The 18,976-nt window shown below is 36.9% G+C and overlaps 1 protein-coding gene across 4 annotated transcripts in view; it reads left to right on the top strand.

Moving 5' to 3' along the window:
* Window positions 1–18,976, top strand: part of nol4lb (nucleolar protein 4-like b) — a 100,135-nt gene that overhangs the window by 32,200 nt on the left and 48,959 nt on the right. For all 4 annotated transcript variants that reach the window (XM_084427858.1, XM_084427859.1, XM_084427857.1 and 1 more), the window contains one exon: window positions 17,087–17,234. In XM_084427858.1, coding sequence (XP_084283984.1) covers window positions 17,087–17,234 — 148 coding nt within the window. The remainder of the gene's footprint in view (window positions 1–17,086; window positions 17,235–18,976) is intronic.

Below are 18,976 nucleotides of genomic sequence, written 5' to 3'. Positions count from 1 at the left end.
AAGTCAGCATTAAAATCAAAGTAATGCTTATTTCTTGCTCCACCTCAGCTGTAATTTTGTGTGAATTATGTTTTGTGCAATTAATAGACAGCTCAGCCATTATTCCGGTGTCGTTTCTGTCTTTTCCGCTCTTCTGTGCCTTTGGCAGGTGGTTTTATAGACTGATGTGGGCGTCATTTCTAAGAACCAAAGAAATGTGCGACTGAGTCAAATGCCAAAATTCACTTATCCCTCTATCTTTTAACCTTTTAAAGGATTTTACCCTGTTACTCTTTCCATTTTCAGCATGACACCCTACCCCATATTTTTTATATACTGTGTTGCACATTTACTGGGGCTATTTAAACATCCATTTCTGGTTACGTATGGCCATGCAAATTAAAAGCAGAGAGGGTTGACAAAGGGTTAAAGGCTTTAAAACCGCCTTTATCATCCTCTGCCTTCTGCCAGAGCTTCACAAGGATAAAGCCTACCAAAATAAAATCACTTTTTTTTGACCCCTCACGTCAGCCTGTCCAGCAGAAGTGAAGCTCCATGAGCCATAATCCTTCCCTAAAGCCAAGCTGTTCGGCAGTGAGGATCACCCTCGCTCCTCTCCCTCCTCCTCCCCCTTGCGCACTAGCCATCTAAATAGTCAAACTCATCCTCTCTCATCCTTTTTTTTTTTTTTTCGCTCCTTGTTTCTCTCCCCCTCTGTCCTTTCTCAGCTCTGGTTGTCTGAATCTATTGTTCTTTGTTTTGTCCCTGTGGTATTCCGATGACTGTCTCTTTGCTCCTTCGTTCTCTGAGAGGGGGTCTGTACCATCCTCTGCTCTTCTCCAGTCATTACAAGACGAATCGAAATTCCCATCTGGAGCCCCGAGATGCGCCTCTTTCTCAGCACCACTGTTTCAGTGTTTCATGGGTCTGTATGGCCACTTGTTCTCGCATCGTGCAGATGCGACGTGCCATATCTTAGTCAAACCACCAAATCACTAAGCCCTCTTATTTTTGATATATGTATGATATACAGTACACTACTGTACAAAAGTTTGAGGTCAGTAAAAAAAATGTTTTTGGAATGTGTCCATTTTGCACTCTTGATATTTTAGAGTGTCTCCCCTTCATTGCTGTGCACTTTTTGCTGCACCGTGGCTGATTTATTGATTTTACACACAAAAAAATATCTTTTGCCTATTTTCCTGTTCATTTCCTATGGCGGTCATTCAAACAACTCAAGTGCAACTTTTTTTCTTATGACCAATATTTTTTTGCAAATCAAGTCCACTTCTTCTTTTCTTTTAAAAACACCAGGGTTACGCACATTTACCCTTTGCACATGTTGTGGAGCGGGCGGTAAAAAAATGGTTAAAAATTCAGTGGGAGCGGGATTAAGAAAACAGTCCCGTGCAGGGCTCTATACTGAAGTCTGGAGTTATGATGCTATAAATTCAGCTTTACCATCACAGAAATAAATTACATTTTAAAAACAGAAAATAGTTATTTTAAATTGTAGCCATATTTTATAATAATACTATTTTTACTGTATTTTTTTATGAAAAAATGTGTTCAGCTTTGGTGAACACAAGAGACTTCTTTCCAAAAACATAAAAAAAAACGTTTGTAAGATTGTGTGGTAAAGATTGTGTGTGTAGTGACAATTTTTCACCCTCCAATCAATACCTGATGGACTATATTAAGTCCTGTCCTAATTTCCTGTTCTTGTGGAATATCCTGTTTCAGAAATATGCTATATTACAGGACTAAAATGGGTTGCAAATGACAATATCAACTTAAAAGTTTTCCCCATATTTTCCTCAGGCTGTTTTTGATTTGTCATAACATTCCTATTGCCCAAGTAGCCGCAGCTGGTTTGAGCTTAATTGATTCTGAGCATCTCTGTGCATCTGTGCCACTGAGCAATCTATTGTCATTACATCCAAGTGCCCAAATGTAGTATGTTTGTTTGGAATGTTATTGTTGTTCTTTTGCAGCCCATGTGAGCGTCGGGCTAACCAATGAGATGCTCTCCTGATGATGGGTCCCCCACCGTGTAATTTCCCGTCTTTCATGGCTCGTTTCCTCTTGGGCAACATGTGCTTAGACCTGAGGGGGAATCTAGGATGTGACATACAGGCTCCCTGCTGTCCCTCTTCTGTTCTGTGCTTTTCTGGTGCTTCACTGTATGTAAGACTCATCCAGTAGAACGTCTCTGCCTGCTCTTTACCGTTACTTCTGAAAGTAGGTCTGAAAGTGACTTCCCTGCTGAAAAGAATGCCTTTCACGCAGGTTAATTTTTTCTACGTACCACTGATGTAGGAAGATTTTGGCAATGTGACCCCACCTTTACTCTGACAGTGTTTCCTGCAGTTCTAAATCTACAGCATCACAGATGCTTTAGTTGAGTTTTAAGCTTGCAGTCTGAATTAAATGTGATGTGAATGTAATTTCTCTACACTGAAAAATATTACAATAAAAAGTGATCACTTTCATGAGCACGGAGCAACAAATATATGGTATGACCAGCATAGTCCGATTTGAGGACAGATAGTCGCAAAAAAACTCTGTCTACAATGGCTCAGTCACTTTGTGAATCATTCAGAACGGTTACCAATATCTGCTTAACATCTGACTCACTCACTGAACCAAAGTCATTACTTTTAATTATATCCGACTTAAAATCGTTGTGTTGTAGCTATTTTAAGTTTCTGAGACTTCTTTAAATGAATGCAGTGTTATTTTAGTATAATGTATAGACTATTATTGTATTTATTAGCTTTTATTTTTATAGTTTCAGTTTTCATTTTTATTTTAGTTTAATTTTGTCATTTAAAATTTTAAGTTCTAACTCATTTAAAAAAATAAGTTTTATTATTGTATTATTATTATTAGACTTATTTATTCCTGTTAGTTGCCAAAGTAGCATTTTCATTAAAGTTTTTAATATTGGGGGTTTCCATGTAATATTTACATTTTATTTTAATTCAGCTTTATTTCAGTTACCGAAAAAAACTTTTAAATAGTTTAACTTTTAACTACACTGAATTTATGACTCTGAACACAGAAAAAAACTGCTTAAAGTATGGTATAGATGTATAGGCTATAGTACAGTTATGGTCATTTATGTGATGATTCCTCAAAAGTACTAATAAATATTAATGGAATCATTAGGTGGAGTTGTTGTGTGAACAGTGTTGGTGTGATTTTAATCTGTCCTTTATTTGTGGGATTTGTGGTTTGTGGAGGAGGGAAAGGGGTTAATCGTCAAGATAGATTTGTGACTGACTGGATTAGAGGAGAATAGCAGTAGTGGGACCTACAGTAATCCGTGTGTCTGTTGAATGCTGGGTTTGACCTCCTGAGGCTTGGTGTGTCATCTGCTCTTAAATTCTGTCGGGTTGCTGCTTGCTCCCTACGAATCAGGCTATGAAACGGGAAATCTTGATCATCATCCCTTTTTCTTTCCTTTCAGTTCTTCCTTTAAGCGTTTGATCTAAACCAGATGATCTTCCTGTTGCAATTTCCATCCACAAGCAAACTGCTCGTGCCGAACCTCGTCTTGTGTCCCTGAAAGACTAAATTGATCATGCCCCTTTTGTTCACGCTACAAAAAGGCTGGGACACTGCAGACAGAGATGATGGGATCAGTAGCAGAGGTCGTTTAGAGACAATAGTGGTCGGCTGCAGAAGCCGCATTGGGAAGACATCAGTTGGTCAGTGCATACAGAAAGCGCGGGCTGAGATCCGTTGCAGAGGTCACAAACATGCACGGCTATGCCACTCATCTCTGCTGACCTGGATAAAGCCATTGCTTCAAGGTATATCTTACAGGAAGTGAGGTCATCTCAAATATCAGTATTCCTCGAGTGGCATTTTTTGCAGCGTAATCTGGTTTATATATACACCACCATTTCTATAAGGTCCTGATGGTCAGTTTATCAGTGAGAGAGGACATCAGGACATCTGAGTAGCCTACATTCTTATTTCACTTCACACAAACAGCTGTGTAATTCTATGTGCTGGTCCTTGACAGATGTTTTCCACCCATAAAAGACGATAAAACAAGCCTTTATTGTCAACATTTTTCAAGAAATCGCTCCCTTTAAAATTCCAGCAGCGATGCATGTCTCATAGAAAAAAACATCTATGCCAAAGAAAAAAAAAAGAAGATGTTTTTGTCTCATCTCAGCAGGAGTATAAGTATCAAAGGCTTATGTGCTTCACAGGAACACGAGACACTTCATTGAGAAGAAAAAAAGCAAGAATGTTTGTTTAATGACTCCAGTGAAGTTCCGCTTTTAAAAACCACATTCTTTCTGTCTGCAATATCAGACAAGAACTAAGAATTCTTCATTTCGAGTACTGATAGTTCTCAAAAACTAGTACTTGAGTACTAACATTAACATTAACATTAATTAACATTAACAAAACACTGTTATGTTAAAATATGACATGAACATATGTTTATCACAATATGAAAATGTGACTAGAAAAATTACATTGCTAGATTATCAGTAATGCTTTGTTTTTGAAAAAGGAATAGCTGCAAGTGGTGAAGCTGAACAGTGAATGGACATCAGTAAACTGAAGCCTGTTCCTAGATACACAACATAAGTGTAACATTACAACTGGTATCTGCACAAAAGGACACAAATGCAAGTGAACTTAAACTAAGTTACGTGCTAGCCAGAATTTGTTACTCCTGTTGTGGATGCTCTCTTCCAGTAACAACGCGCTGAAACACGGGTAACTTGCACAAAGTATTCACAACATTTTATAATGCTCTCATTACGATTTAATGTATATGGCTGATTGGCACTGCACATCTTGCACTTAAAGGGATAGTTCACTTTGAAATAAAATTTTGGGATGTTTTAGCTTACCTCAAGGGCATCCAAGATGTAGGTGTCTTTGTTTCCGCAGTAGTTTCAATTTTTATATTTTTAGGTCAAACCGTTCTTGTCTGTCAGTTATATAATGCAGGTCTATGGTCACCACCTCACAACCACGTCCAAGTGATCTGAGGGCGCACTCTTCCTGGTGTGTGACGTGTGCGCGCGTTCTGGCTTCAGATCACTTGGACGTTGTTGTGTACAAGAGGTAAAAACAATATAAATACTGTTCGTTTTCTCACACAAACCGCTCGTTTCGTGTCTTAGGCCATCAATGTGTACTTACGATGGGGAATTGTTTAATTTGGACTTCTCTGTGCATGCTCTTTGAGGTGGTGACCATAGACCTGCATTATATGACTGACAGACAAGAACGGTTTGACCTAAAAATATCAAAATTGAAACTACTGCGGAAACAAAGACACCTACATCTTGGATGCCCTTGAGGTAAGCTAAAACATACCAAAATTTAATTTCAAAGTGAACTATCCCTTTAACTGTATTTTCATTTACTTTATTGGGTTATTCCAGGCATCCCTATGCGTTTTCGATGCCATGACGAGAAACTATTTTAATTCAAACATAAGCCTACTGTTGAAAAAATGACAAGAAAAAATAACACTGCTGGATTATCAATGTTTTTGAAAAACATCTAAAAGGAATATGACTGTCTTAAATAATCCAAGTCGATAATGTCGGGCATGACATTCAAGTTGAGATTGAATGAACACCAGTAAACTGAAGCGATTTGCTAGCAGGTTAATAAACTCAACCAAATGCATCCTATATGAGATTAATATATACAAAATAAAAATATTACTGCACAAAAGGGCGTGAATGCGCACGTGAACTTGATTGTGCTTGTCTGAATGTGTAACTCCCGTTGTGGATGCGCTCTTCCCGTAACAACACGAAACACGGGAAAGCACAAACATTACAACATCCTATTACAATAGTGTTCTCATTATAGGATATGGCAGATTGGCACTGCACATCTTGCACTGAAATACAAAGTTCTGCAATAACCAGCAGCAGCAGCTTAGAAGATTCTATTCCGCCAAGACAAAATAAATCAACATTGTCATACTCATTACAATCCCAAACACTCCGAGAGTTGTCATGACAGAACTGTATTTTCATTATCAAAGTTATTCAGGTATCACTGCGCGCTTTCAAATATAGTTTCACTTTATTTCGCCGGTCTGGACGGCATGCTGTCCTAACCGGACAGCCAACCAATCAGACCTCAGTAACTGCCCAAAACGGCGAAATAATCAATCATAAAAAAGAAATTAATTTTTAAAAGTCATGGCGGTTATCGTTTTCATGATCGATCATCGCCGTGACGTCCGAGAAGAACGGACATCCCTACCAAGAACTCAAAAATCTACTCAGGAATTGCAGTCGTACTGTAGAATATCAGTTAAGAAAGTATCTACACAAAAGCCAAGATGTTTTTTCCCCAGAGTACAATGAGAAACGGACAAAAATGCCCCATGTGTTTCATTTACCTGCACAGAGGGGGAAGAGATTGTGTTTGGATCACCTCTGATTCAGAAAGCAGAGGAGGCACAATACACCACCCCCCAAATTTAGTTGTGTTGCTTTAATAGCAAACTGTGCTGAGACAGAAATCTCTTTTGTTTTGAGTATTTTTTCAGCATCCCGCCATGAACATTGCCGAGGCATATCGAGGTAAAATAAAATGTCCTGGACTTAAGAGACCCTTGCATTTTGTTACATTCTATTGAGCTCCATCTGTTTTTAAATACATGAGCATGTCTAATCTAAAAAGACATGCATTAATCACGGTCGGATGAACCCAATATTAGTCTAGTTATACAAGGGTTTCCTATGAACAATTAGTCATTCAGGAAACCCACTGAATAGATTTTTTATTATTTTTTTTATGTAGGATGATGGGTCACTTGTAACTTTAATGTACAATTGGTTCATTGGTAATGAATCACATGTAGTTTGCGGATTGAGAGGTTTCAGATTCTTTTTTTGCAAGAATATGCACTACTATTCAAAGGTTTGGGGTCAGTAAGATTTTTTTGTCTTGTCTTGATAAATAAATAAAACAACATGATGCGCTGCTTTAGCGCGTCTCGGTCTCCTTAAAGATCTTTCTGGCGCACACCAAAAATGAACCAAAATACAGCGAATAGCCTTCTTGGCTTGCCTACTTTTGAAAGTCAACAATTAGGTTATTTGACATTAAATGCATTATATATGCCTTAGTCACTTTGGAATAAATCACAGCGTGTTTCGTGATAAAAAACGTGACTTTACAGTCCGGAAAATAGGCTACAGCAAATTATTTCACAGACCCCCTGGCACTTAAGAACTGGTCTACACAGAAGAAAGCCCTCTTCCGTTGTGTCAAGCCATTCGTTAGTCTAGTTGTTTGATGAGAAAATACGTTTCGTAAGCTCCGTGCAACTGTTGCAGCGGAGGACTATTATTAGAATATTAGAAATCTAATATTCAAGCTGTTTTCTCATTTTTCTACTCTTAATATTAAATAAAAAAACGACTTAACGAATGATACACGGATTCTCTTGAACCACCACCACGTTTGCGGCAGAAAACTATTGCAGTGCAGCCAAAATGCTCCGTTGGACTTTTCTGAGATCCTACTCTTCCCTGTGGATGACCTGTGACCTACTTTCTGTACATTCTGAATTTTCCGCTGTTTGAATTTTAGAAAACTGAATTTGAAGTTCCGAATTTCTTCTTCGTCTTGAAAACTTGAATCTGTATTTTTTTAAAACTGAATATTTGCAGTCTAAGAATTCAGAACAAAAAAAATTGCTGTTTGAAAGTATATGTCTATAAAATTCAGCCATAAAAACATTTCAATTTGTTAAATTTCAAATGTTCAATATTCGTTTAAAGAAATCTAATTCAGACCTAGCCTATTTAAAATTCCACATAATATTACTTTTTACACTTGTCAATAATTCAAATTTACACAATTCAAATCATTTTGTCATTTTATAAGCTCCATACCTAGTCATAGGTAATGCTTGTGCCGTTACTGGTCGCCAGACAGGAACAATACTGTACAAACACAAAAGCTTGTGTGGTGTTCTCAAAAAAGTGGCCTTGCTCTGGAAATTGGATTCACATTTTTATATCAGCTATCACAGTAACTGGTACTTACTGTGAAAACATTATTTTCCATTCATGGTGCTCACTGCCTACAATACCATGCAGTTCATGGAGATTCATGCCTTGCCTGAAATGTAAGACTTTTAATCTAAGCGTCCAAATGCTTGTGTGCAGATGAACTGGACTTTTAGATAAAAAGGTAGCTTCTTTTATATTGTGGTACAACATAAAGATAACCTTTTTTTTTTTCCTGGTCTTTTTAGTTGGTATCCTTTCTAAGAAACTTCTGATTGGGTATATTGGCTATTCCGGTAAATTTGACTAGATTTTGGCTGTCATGTCTGTTATTGAATAACAGTTATCTGTGTTACTTGGTGTGGAACTGCTGGAGAAAAGATATGTGAAGTGAATTTCATTTCCAGAAGTTTTTCATCTTCCCGGTGGAATTCATCTGGAATGCCTACTGATAAATGTTCACATCATTTTCACATTCAGTGAAATATTGTTTGTTTGTTGTGATATGAATCTTTAAAAAAAAAAAAGTAGGCTAAATGTTTAAACTGTATGCAAGTATATAAGGGAAAATTTACAACATTTTGGATACTGTATCTGGCCACCAAAGTTCATTTAAAGTAAAGTACAGATTTTCTATTTAGTCTCTGTTAATCTAATTTAATTATAATGATACATAAATATGTAAACATGATAAATGCTATAAATATAATATGAGAAGAAATGATATAAATATAATGAGAAATTATTAAATTATATATTTATATTATATATATTAATAATTTATTAAAGAAAATATAAATATTTGTTTATTTAATTAAATAAAAAATGGAATATAATGCACAAGATATATGAACTACTTTTATGGTATGTATCCTTTTTTAAGTTTGACCGTCCCAGGCCAGCCCTCATTCACTTTCATTGTATCGAAAGGAGTGGCTATATATTCTTTTTGTGTTCCACAGAACAAAGGAAGTGATTATAATAAACAACATGTTTTAAACTCTGAAGAAATGACACACTTCACCTTTAAAGCATGTGAAGACCTCTATGACGGAAATGAGTGATGCCCTTTCCTCTTTTGGGCTTTTGTTCTGGGTCGTGTATAGAATAATGGGCAGGGGTGGTTACCGAGCGTGCAGATTTGGTTTCGCTGCTCTTCAGAGAGAAAAAGAGGGGCATCGGCAGGCAGAAATAGCTCCCCTCCCCTCGCCTCTGGATCAATGAAGGTCCAGTCAGAATCATTGATCATAGCCCATCTTCATGTAACAGAATGCTTTATGTTTTTTAGCCTGTGGCTGACACCGGGGTGTAATATCTCAAACAGACACTGATATCAAACTGTCTGTTTGTCCTTCCAGTGATTTGATCACATCCGCACCCACATTTTTAATCTAGCGTTTACTTTATAGCATGCTTTGGATGCGAGATCACCAAGTGTGTTTTGACATGATTATGTATGTATACCTTTACCTTATGTGTCAGTGCTGGTATTTTCCCTTTTCATGGCCGGTTTTCCTACCCAATCAATATTCTGCAGTGGAATCTCTCGGTCTGCAAGATGTTAATCCTCATCGACATCACAATGTGTGTTTTTGTGTGTGCGTTTTTGAGGGCAAATGGTTGCGTGTATAAGTGTGCACTGCAGTCTTACAGGCCTTAATAGAGTAACGGCAGTCTTATCAATACGCTCACCTTTCTGTGTTGAAATGATACAGTGTGCTTCCTTAGGAAGCTATTGATCCAAGTGGACAGAGGGAAGGCGGTCAAAGACAGAAAGCTCATGTAACATGCTCAGACATCTGTTGGACGTGAGAAATAAAGGATTTGACGTGACAGACAGCTGTCAGTGTTCATCCTCGGGCCCAGAAAGATCTTGTGACCTTGTGTATGGTGGATGTGTGAAATTGGCCTTTGAGTTGAATGTGCCGTCATGATTTGACTTCCTGTCTGTGCCATAACACTTCCTGTTGCTAACTTAAAATAACATTTTCCTTTTTTTGTATTTTTTTTATTTCATGTTAAGTTATAATATGATAAAAGACAAAAAATTTATTAATGATTATTTTAGTTTTTTTCTTTTTTTTTTTACAACACACAAGTGTGTGTCTAGACTAAAATAGTATATCTGTTGTTGTTTTTTTTAAAGATAAAGTGCCATTGTAATTATTATTATAATTATTATTTTATTAGAACTCACATAAATGTCTGTCCAGACTAAAAATGTACATCCATTGTTTTGTTTTTAAAGATAAAAGTAATTTTTAAACAATTATTATTTTATTTTTTAGAACACAGATACATTACTGTCCAGACTAAAAATGTAGGCCTATGTCTGTTTTTTGTTTGTCTAAATCAGTTTCAGTATTGCAGATATAGATCAGTTTCCATGGCAGCACATATATATATGCTTAGCATTCCTCCTTTTATTTATTTATTTTTAATCCTTTACATTTATTTCTTTATGCATTTGGAGCCATGTCCTTGTCCTTGCCATGCTAAATATGGTTATAAAGATGGAAAAAGGAGGGGAACTAATTCCAGATTGAATAAGACAAGACACTGAGCATTATTGTTTGTTCCAGACGTATATGCAGAACAATCGCATAACTAATCATTTATGCTCAGGAAATACCATGACCACCTCACTCTTTTTTTGATGCTGCATTCACTGTTTTCTATTGCTGAATGATTCAATGTGGAAAAGGTGCTGTGAATAGCCTAAACCCATCAGTTATATCAATATTAAAGGCATTTTGTGAGAGTTTCATTGATTTTTACAGTATCTGCGATGCAAATGGAGTTGATCAGGTTAATTGTTTTGGACTTGCCAACATAAACCCTTTTCCTCAGCATTGTGCTTCTCACAAGGACACCATCAGTCGGCTTGCCGATATGAGAAGGAAAGGTTGAAGAGTCGGACAGGAAGGGTTGGCTTGTTAACTGGATTAGCTTTAAATGGCCTTGGTACCAAAAAGCCTCCCCATAACCCAGCCTAGAAGATCCTCATCTCTTAACGCAGGCGGAAGGGGCCAATCTCCTTACAAAAGCTTTTTTACAAGCTCAGGAAAGCAAATGTTTCCCCAGCTTTCTCATGCATGCTTTAAGCTGTCTCAGAGAAATACATTCATTTATATTCATATTTTAGTGCCTCTGTGCTTGACAAAACAGCACGGCGTGCCTCTGAAGGCAGGCATCAATCATTGAAGGTACATTAGGCGTGTGTGCATGTGTATTTACGTGATGAACCTGTGTATTAATATGCTATCTGTTTTTTGTTTTTCCCCCCAAGACATTTTTTTGAACTTCAGACCTGAAGGCAGAAGAGCAGGTAGTCTGACTCCCCTTGGCATGCTATTAAAAATAGACTCCTAAAGTTAATGATTTTTTAAAGGCTTTACCCCCTTCACGTCTTAATTTAGACAATTTACAGCTCAGTATACAGCGGGCCAGCTAACAGGCTAAACCTGCTAATAAAGTCACTCTACAAATGTCCACACTCCTGGCTCGGAGGTTCAAGCTGCGTGAACGTAAATCAGTTAAAGCGATAAAAGGCTCCTTTCATTCTCACCCACCCAAAAGCGTATCATTATGAAAGCAAAGTTAATCAACTAAATGAAAAAGCAAGTCGGGACAAAGGTAACGCCCAGCCCTGGCTGAGAAGAGACCATCTCCCAAGGACGTCTGCTCTTTGTGTTTTGTGTACGCACACACAGCTTCCAGACAAAAGAAACCCTGAAACACAGTATGCTCAGCCCACAGAGCCACCCAAACCCTCCGTAACTGAAAGTAACCGGGTGATTGGACTCGTTTCTATCAGTTATTCTCATTAAAGACACGGAGGAGCCAGGATGTTTCGTGAAGGGGGAAAATGCCAGGCTGTCCCTGCTCTCTTTATCTGCATAGACGGCAATTTGTCAGAGAGCGAGGGAGAGAGCGGAATGTCACATGCATGCAGATGAGAGGAGGCTGCAAGCATGATCATTAATAAACAATAAAAACTAATAAAAGACCATCAGAATTGAGCCGTAGGGGTGTGGGGAGATGGAGTTGGAGAGATTCGGCCGCTGATGACCCGCATTGTCCTAAATTGGATTAGCCGTGCGGAGCTGATCACGGGCTTGAAGCGGTTAAACGCTTTTACAAGATTGTAATTGAAAAGGAGTTAAATGTCAGATTAAAAGAGGTTCCTGTTTGATGTCCTATTGGAAGATGATTAAGGAGGTGCTGGATTGTCCATTCCGGGACTTCAGCAAGGGAATGAAAATGCGGCAGAATACATTACGCAGGGTTTGGGGGCTGGGACGGGTGTGTGGCCGCTTTAAGTGCGATCCTCTTTGTTGTCTTCCTGATGGTTTGAGCCAGCATGTTTCCTTGTGACCTTAAAAGGGTTTCTCTGACCCCTCCCTCTGCTGTCTGTTCCTATCATCTGACCCTGCTGACTTCTGCTGACCCCTGGGCATCACTCTTGATCTCTGGGGGCACATTTATACACATGCACATGTATCCGGTATTTGTTTGATTTGATGTATTATTCAAACGTTGATTATTAAAGTCAGTGCAGGCCTCAACAATAAGGATGGCCTGTTGGGCCTGGGTCAGTGTAAGGGTTTCAGGCTGGTTGACAACTCTGACAATCACCTGACCACGATCAATCACTTTTCCTTTCAGGCCAGTGCTGCGCTGCCACTGAAAATCATTTGTTGATCTTGCACATCCATTTATGTGGCTTCACTTCAAATTCTGTTAATTTGTCACCAAGATACTGTTATCTAACTAACATGACTAACAAAATTGAGCATGAGTAAAAATGTGTAAATGCGACAAACCAGTAAGTAACGTTTTGCATCTCATGTTATCGTTTTCCAAAAGAGTGATTTATTACTTTTTTTCTTTTTTTTTTTATGTTTACAAATAAGTTTTAATTATTTATTTTATTTTATTTTTTACATAACTTTAATATGCATTCCTATAATTGTGTATACTACCATTCAAATGGTTGGGATCGGTAATATTTTTTAAATGTTTTCAAAAAGAAGTCTCTTATGCTTATCAAGGCTACGTTTATTTGCTAAAAAATATAGTAAAAATAGTCATATTCTGAAATATTATTAGTTTAAGATGTTTTCTTTTTAATATATTTATAAATGCAAGTTTTTTCCTGTGATGCAAAGCTGAATTTTCACTTCAGCCTTATTACTCCTTTATAAATTGGTCACACTTTTGTGCTGGTGAAAACACTGACTTTGTGCAAGTCAAAAATCAGAACTTGCAGAAAGAGAACATCTTTATTGTTGCGCCCTGCAGTGAGAGAAAAATTGAACATGTTGACTTTCCTAAAACACTTTCCTGGTTGATTTAAAGGTAATGTAGTTTCTGTGCTACTATAGTTGCATTGAGCAGAATTTAGTGTGGCCAAACAGGTTATCCAATCGCTACTATCCCAAACAGATAGTCCCATCCCAAACTCATGCCACTGCTTGCACCAAGTTACTCAAACGTGCAATTTGTTTAAATATTCTGAAGGCACCATTGAGCCACTATGGCATTTATAAGACAAAATAGAAGTGCCTTGCTTGTAGTCACCTTTTCACATTAAACTGGCATAGAATAAAGTATTTTAACAGCAAAAAGGGAGCAGCAGGAAAGGAGAGGGTGGAAGAGTTTCTCCCATTAATAATGCACTGTCAAATTTGCATGTAAACACCTTAACCAATCAGAGCTGGCGCTGGGCTGGTGGTGCGAGGTATTGTGTGATTGGCAGCTCTGGGGGGAAATCCGTCTGTTTAAACAGAGGTCGTGCAGTGTGGCGGGGTGGCAGGGTTCCCCTTCAACAACAGGCATGAGCAGATGGGTCCTCAACCCGCTGTCCCTGGGGCGGCTTTTACGTTCGCCTGCCTAATAAATCATCCTCTTCTGTCCAATACATTATGCACAGGTATTTCATTGCTTTACAAACCTGGCACAGCGTGTACATTCGATTGAGCCAGTTTGAGATGTTCATGTAGATAATCAACACACGAATGGAACCGCCCGAGCTCTTGAGATCATTTAGAGACATTCATTTGAGGATATGCGTAGGTTGTTATGTGATTTAAATGTTATGATGACTATTCTTCAGAGGTGGAAGACCTCGACTGAACAGGTTTCTCAAATTGAAGAGCAATTTAATAAGTCAAGGGAACAAATTAAGTAAAATAGCCATCATTACAGTCATTGTTTACAACAATACATTTGTGTAATTTAAGATTATTTCTCCATCTTTTCTTTTTGGTCTAATAATTATTTTTCAAATTCTGAAGTTTGACCTTGTTTGAGGTGTTCTCTGAAAAAAATCTTTTGACAAATATTTCTGTGAATTCCCCGTACCCTTAACATTACAAATGTACTTGAGAAGTGTCATCCAAACACTCATTTTGAAAAAATTATGCTATCAAATATGACGAAAAACAGAATACAATGATTTATTTGATTCACATATTTATACAGGCGTCTTTACCACTGGCTCAGTGCTGTTGTGAATTTAATATTTTGAAAGGAGAAAATCGATTTAATTGAGAAAGCAGTCATTCATTTGAAGAAACTTGTTACGAAACCGGACATATTTTATGTCGATGGAACAAATTTTTCTTTTTCTGAAATGGATAAATGCATTTGAAAAATAAATTACATGTATATGAGCTTGCTTTAATAATAATAATAATAATAATAATAATTAATTTCTCTAAGAATAACCACTTTTTTTTTAACATGAATGATACTTCAAATCATGCATTATTTTCTAGGAGAGGTGTGCTGTTACTTTAAGATATTGTACTTAGATTGTGCTAAATCTAGCAACAACAACAACAACAACAAACTCCAAAGACTTACATTACCATTGTAAAGATTGTTGGTTTATATTTTGGCATTTATTTGAAATAGAAACACTAATATTGTGAAATGTAATTACAATTTAAAATAACTGTTTTCTATTAAATATATTTAGAAATCATTCTAATATATTGATTATGTTGCTGTTTACAGTTCCTTGATGTAGAAAGTTCAAAAGCAAAGGATTTATTTGACAAAGTATGATAAACTTAAAAGTCTTTGCTGTCACTTTTGTTTATTTAATGCATTTCATGCATCCTTGCTGAATAAAAGTATTAATTCCTTTAAAAAAAAAAAAAAGGTTTACTGGCTCCAAACGTTTGAATAGTATTATATTAATTTACAAAGCTAGAGTTAATTAGGCCATCTGTTCCATTGAATGAAAGTCCGACTGATGGTGGAAAATGTTCTTGATTTGAACAACTTTTTACAACCTTGCTTTTTACTTTTAATTCATAGTCATGTCCATGATATAGTGGAATAGTGTGAATATGTTTGCGTATAGAATATCAGTTTATGCATACCTTGGGAAATATTTCACAGATTTTATTTACATTACATTATTTACATTTCAATGCATGTTTTTCAGCAGACAAATCATGTACTTATGTAGCATTACATACTGCAGTGCAAACCATTATTCACACATGTTGTAACGTTTTCGCACACTCTTTGGTTTGGGTTTTTTTATGCTGGGGTGCCAGACAGGTTTTCTGTCATTAATTTAGTTCAGTACAAAAACGTACAAAGGTCTTGTGCAGTCTGTTTGTCTTTCACAAAACCCCTCACTTATTTGAGAAAAGAATTGCAATGCAATAATACCCCCAAAAAAACACTCTTAAATAGACCACTACTGCATTCAATATGACAAACAACTAGAATTCATTCAAATATGTATATTATTAAATGTCAACACCGTTTTAAGTGTCTCAAAAATGACTTTTTGAGTTGAATAGGAAAAAGAAAAACAAAAATTAATTCACAAATTGTTCCCCACAAAGGCTACAAAAAATAAACAAAATAAGCTCAAGTCACAAGATCAGCAGTAATTCCAACAGTTTAGTTCATGTAGTTCAATAGTTCACATTTCCCCGATCAAAGAAAACAGTCAAAAAGTCAAAAGTCAAGTCACTTGAAAACAGTCATCCAGAACTGGCCTAGTAGTGTACTCACGACTCCGTTTTCCTTATAGTCTGGTCCACGTTTTTCTGAAACTTCCCAGACGTGAGTATACAGGCTGGAGGCTCTCAATCCGTCAATTCCGCCCAGATTGTCGACCTGCTCACTCGTACTGTTAGCCCTGCAGCGTCTCAACGACCATCCGCTAGTCACACCATAACGAGGATACAATGCTTTCCTTTTAATGATCCAGAGCGCGGTTGATTAGAACGCAGACGAAACACTTTAGCCACGGATAAAACAATAAATCGCGGGAGTCTTCGAGCGGAGCTCCGCGAGTGACACTCACTGCATTGCTTCCGGCAGCCACCTCAACTTCCTTGAGCAGCGCACGTCATCCAGATAAAGGTAACTGGCCTGTCCCCAAAACGTCACCATCTTCGTCGCTATCTTATGACGACCACACATTCATATACTATATACACTGTTTTGATTTTTATGGATAATGAACTCGGATTATTTTACAAATGAAAGATGACTGATAATCTGGGATGAATGAACATTTAATTGCTTATTATATGACTACATCGTCACAATGTGAATCAAATATTTTCTGATACATATTCCTTTAATTATAAAATGATTCATGTTCATTGCTTGATTTTCAAAGCGGTTGCACAAACTTGACTTGACTGAATCAGGTTTTAGAGAGGTCAGAATGTGAATATTTCATTAATAAATCATGTTTTTCACCATGTTCATGCCTTCGATAGAATAGATAAACTGAAGCAGTACACTATAACACTTCTATGTATTCATGCTGTCTGCACTGTGCTTTGGGGCCCAGTCGTAATTTTGGTGGTCCCGGTGGGCTACTGCGCCTGTGTGTGTGTGTATATGAGTGATGCTGTCACTCAGCAGGGGGTGACTGCTCTCTCTGACAGCGCTCCTCATGGGCCTGTTTGCCTGCCAACATCACGGCCCAATCCGACTTTCACATCTATTCTAGTTTTGCACATGCACAGACGTTGCGCCGATATGAGCAATCTTGCCTCAGCTGTCGGACTGACATCTCTCTGGCTCTTTCTCCACAGGATGAGTGTTCAGTGAGTAGTGAGGAGTTTGATATGAGTGACCCCACATGGATATCAGCTGAACGTCACACCGCACTGTCTGACCTGAACCATCCTTCCAGCGCAGATAGGATGCACAGCCCGCAAAACACACACAAGGAAGAGGACGGTAAGAGTTACTGTATGCTCATCTGCGTCTTAATAAAGGGATTGAACCCTCTGATTACTCTAGAGTCTCAAATGAAATGCATGTGTGCATGTCTTCAGCATAAAAAGTCATTTTCTTTATCAGTATTTTTCTCTTGGTTCCCAGTAATCAAATCTAATTATACATTATTGAGGAGGGATATACAGTAGATATTGTAGGATATCTTTGTACTAAATGTAGGATATTCAGACTCGATTTAAATAATATATCTTGGAAAAATCATAAATAAAAGGAAGATTTATAATTCATAAACACATACATTTTCCATTAAAAAACATGTTACAATAAGAAAAATACAATTAAGAAAAATCTCCATTTATATCAATGTCTTAATGGAGTCGGTACAATTTTTGAAAGAAGCCTGCTTCATGTATTTCATTAATAATACATAAAAAATGGTAATAATGTGGAATGTTACAGTTTAAAATATCTGTTTTCTATTTGAATATATTTAAAAACATAATTTATTTTTGTGATGTCAAAGCTGAATTTTCAGCATCATTACTCCAGTCTTCAGTGTCACATGATCCTTCAGAACTTATTCTAATATGCTGATGTTGAAAACAGTTGCACGGCTTAATATTTTTGTTTAAACGTTTCTTTCAGAATTCTTTAATGAATGGAAAGTTCAAAAGAACAGCATTTATTTGAAATAACATCGTCTTTACTGAAACTTTTGATCAATTTAATGCATAATAAAATTAGAATAAAAGTGTTAACTTCTTTAAAAACTCTGTAATACTAATGGTAGTTTATATTAAAATTTAAAATATAAATTAAAATTCATCATATATTTCTTTTAAAACAGGTTTTAATATTTTAGATATTTTTTACATCTGCTTATAGATTTAGATATGGACGCTCAGATGCTTCTGAAAATAAGACAAAAATACTGATTTACGTTTTTGGCAGTGTTGTTGAGAGATTGTTTGTGTGAGTAGATGAAGCATGTTCTTTTACACACATGCTGTTTGAGAGCGGTGGAATGGCCAGAATGAGTCGAGAAGAGATGCATGTATCGATTGCTATCGAGTGGCCTCCTCCCTGCTGCTTTCAAGGAAAGAGAAGCATCTGGAAGAGAAAAATGTATAGACGAATGGAGATAAGGAGAAAAAGAGAGATGGAAAGCGAGAGCTCTGAAGATATAGAGTGGTGTCTTTGGATGGTTAAGGACTTGTACAGCCCGAAATTAATTTACCCATCGTCATTTACTCACACTCATATCGTTTCAAACCTGTATTCTCTTCCGTGAACAACAAAAGGAGATTTTCAGGGGACTGTTCTGGTCTATATTTTTCAGTGCAGTTACACTGAATGGTGACATAAGCTTTATTATTGACTGAAAATACCTACATCCACCAAAGCTGTCCTTGGCACTTTAATGAGAGTTCATGACAGAAGTAGCGATGTTAGTCTGATTTATGAGCTTTTTTTTTTTTTTTATCAGATCTTTTCAATATCAGTTAATTTTGTTCACAAAACCATTATGAATTGTACTGGTCCAATTCTTGTGTTCTAGACTCACTCGATCACGATTTATAAAAAATCTCTCTCTTATTGTATGACTTCAGAAGAGTCACATGAGTCAAATTAATTACTTTTTTTTTTCTTTTTTAAACATGAAAGCTTTAGTCCTAATTAAGCCTGCGTAAATGACGAATTTTCCTTTTTGAGTGAGTTACTGGAAGGGTTAGAAGAAGTTT

This window comes from Rutilus rutilus (genome assembly GCF_951802725.1).
Source record: "Rutilus rutilus genome assembly, chromosome: 13".
Classification (NCBI taxonomy): domain Eukaryota; kingdom Metazoa; phylum Chordata; class Actinopteri; order Cypriniformes; family Leuciscidae; genus Rutilus; species Rutilus rutilus.
This window is presented reverse-complemented; position numbering and strand designations above follow the sequence as displayed.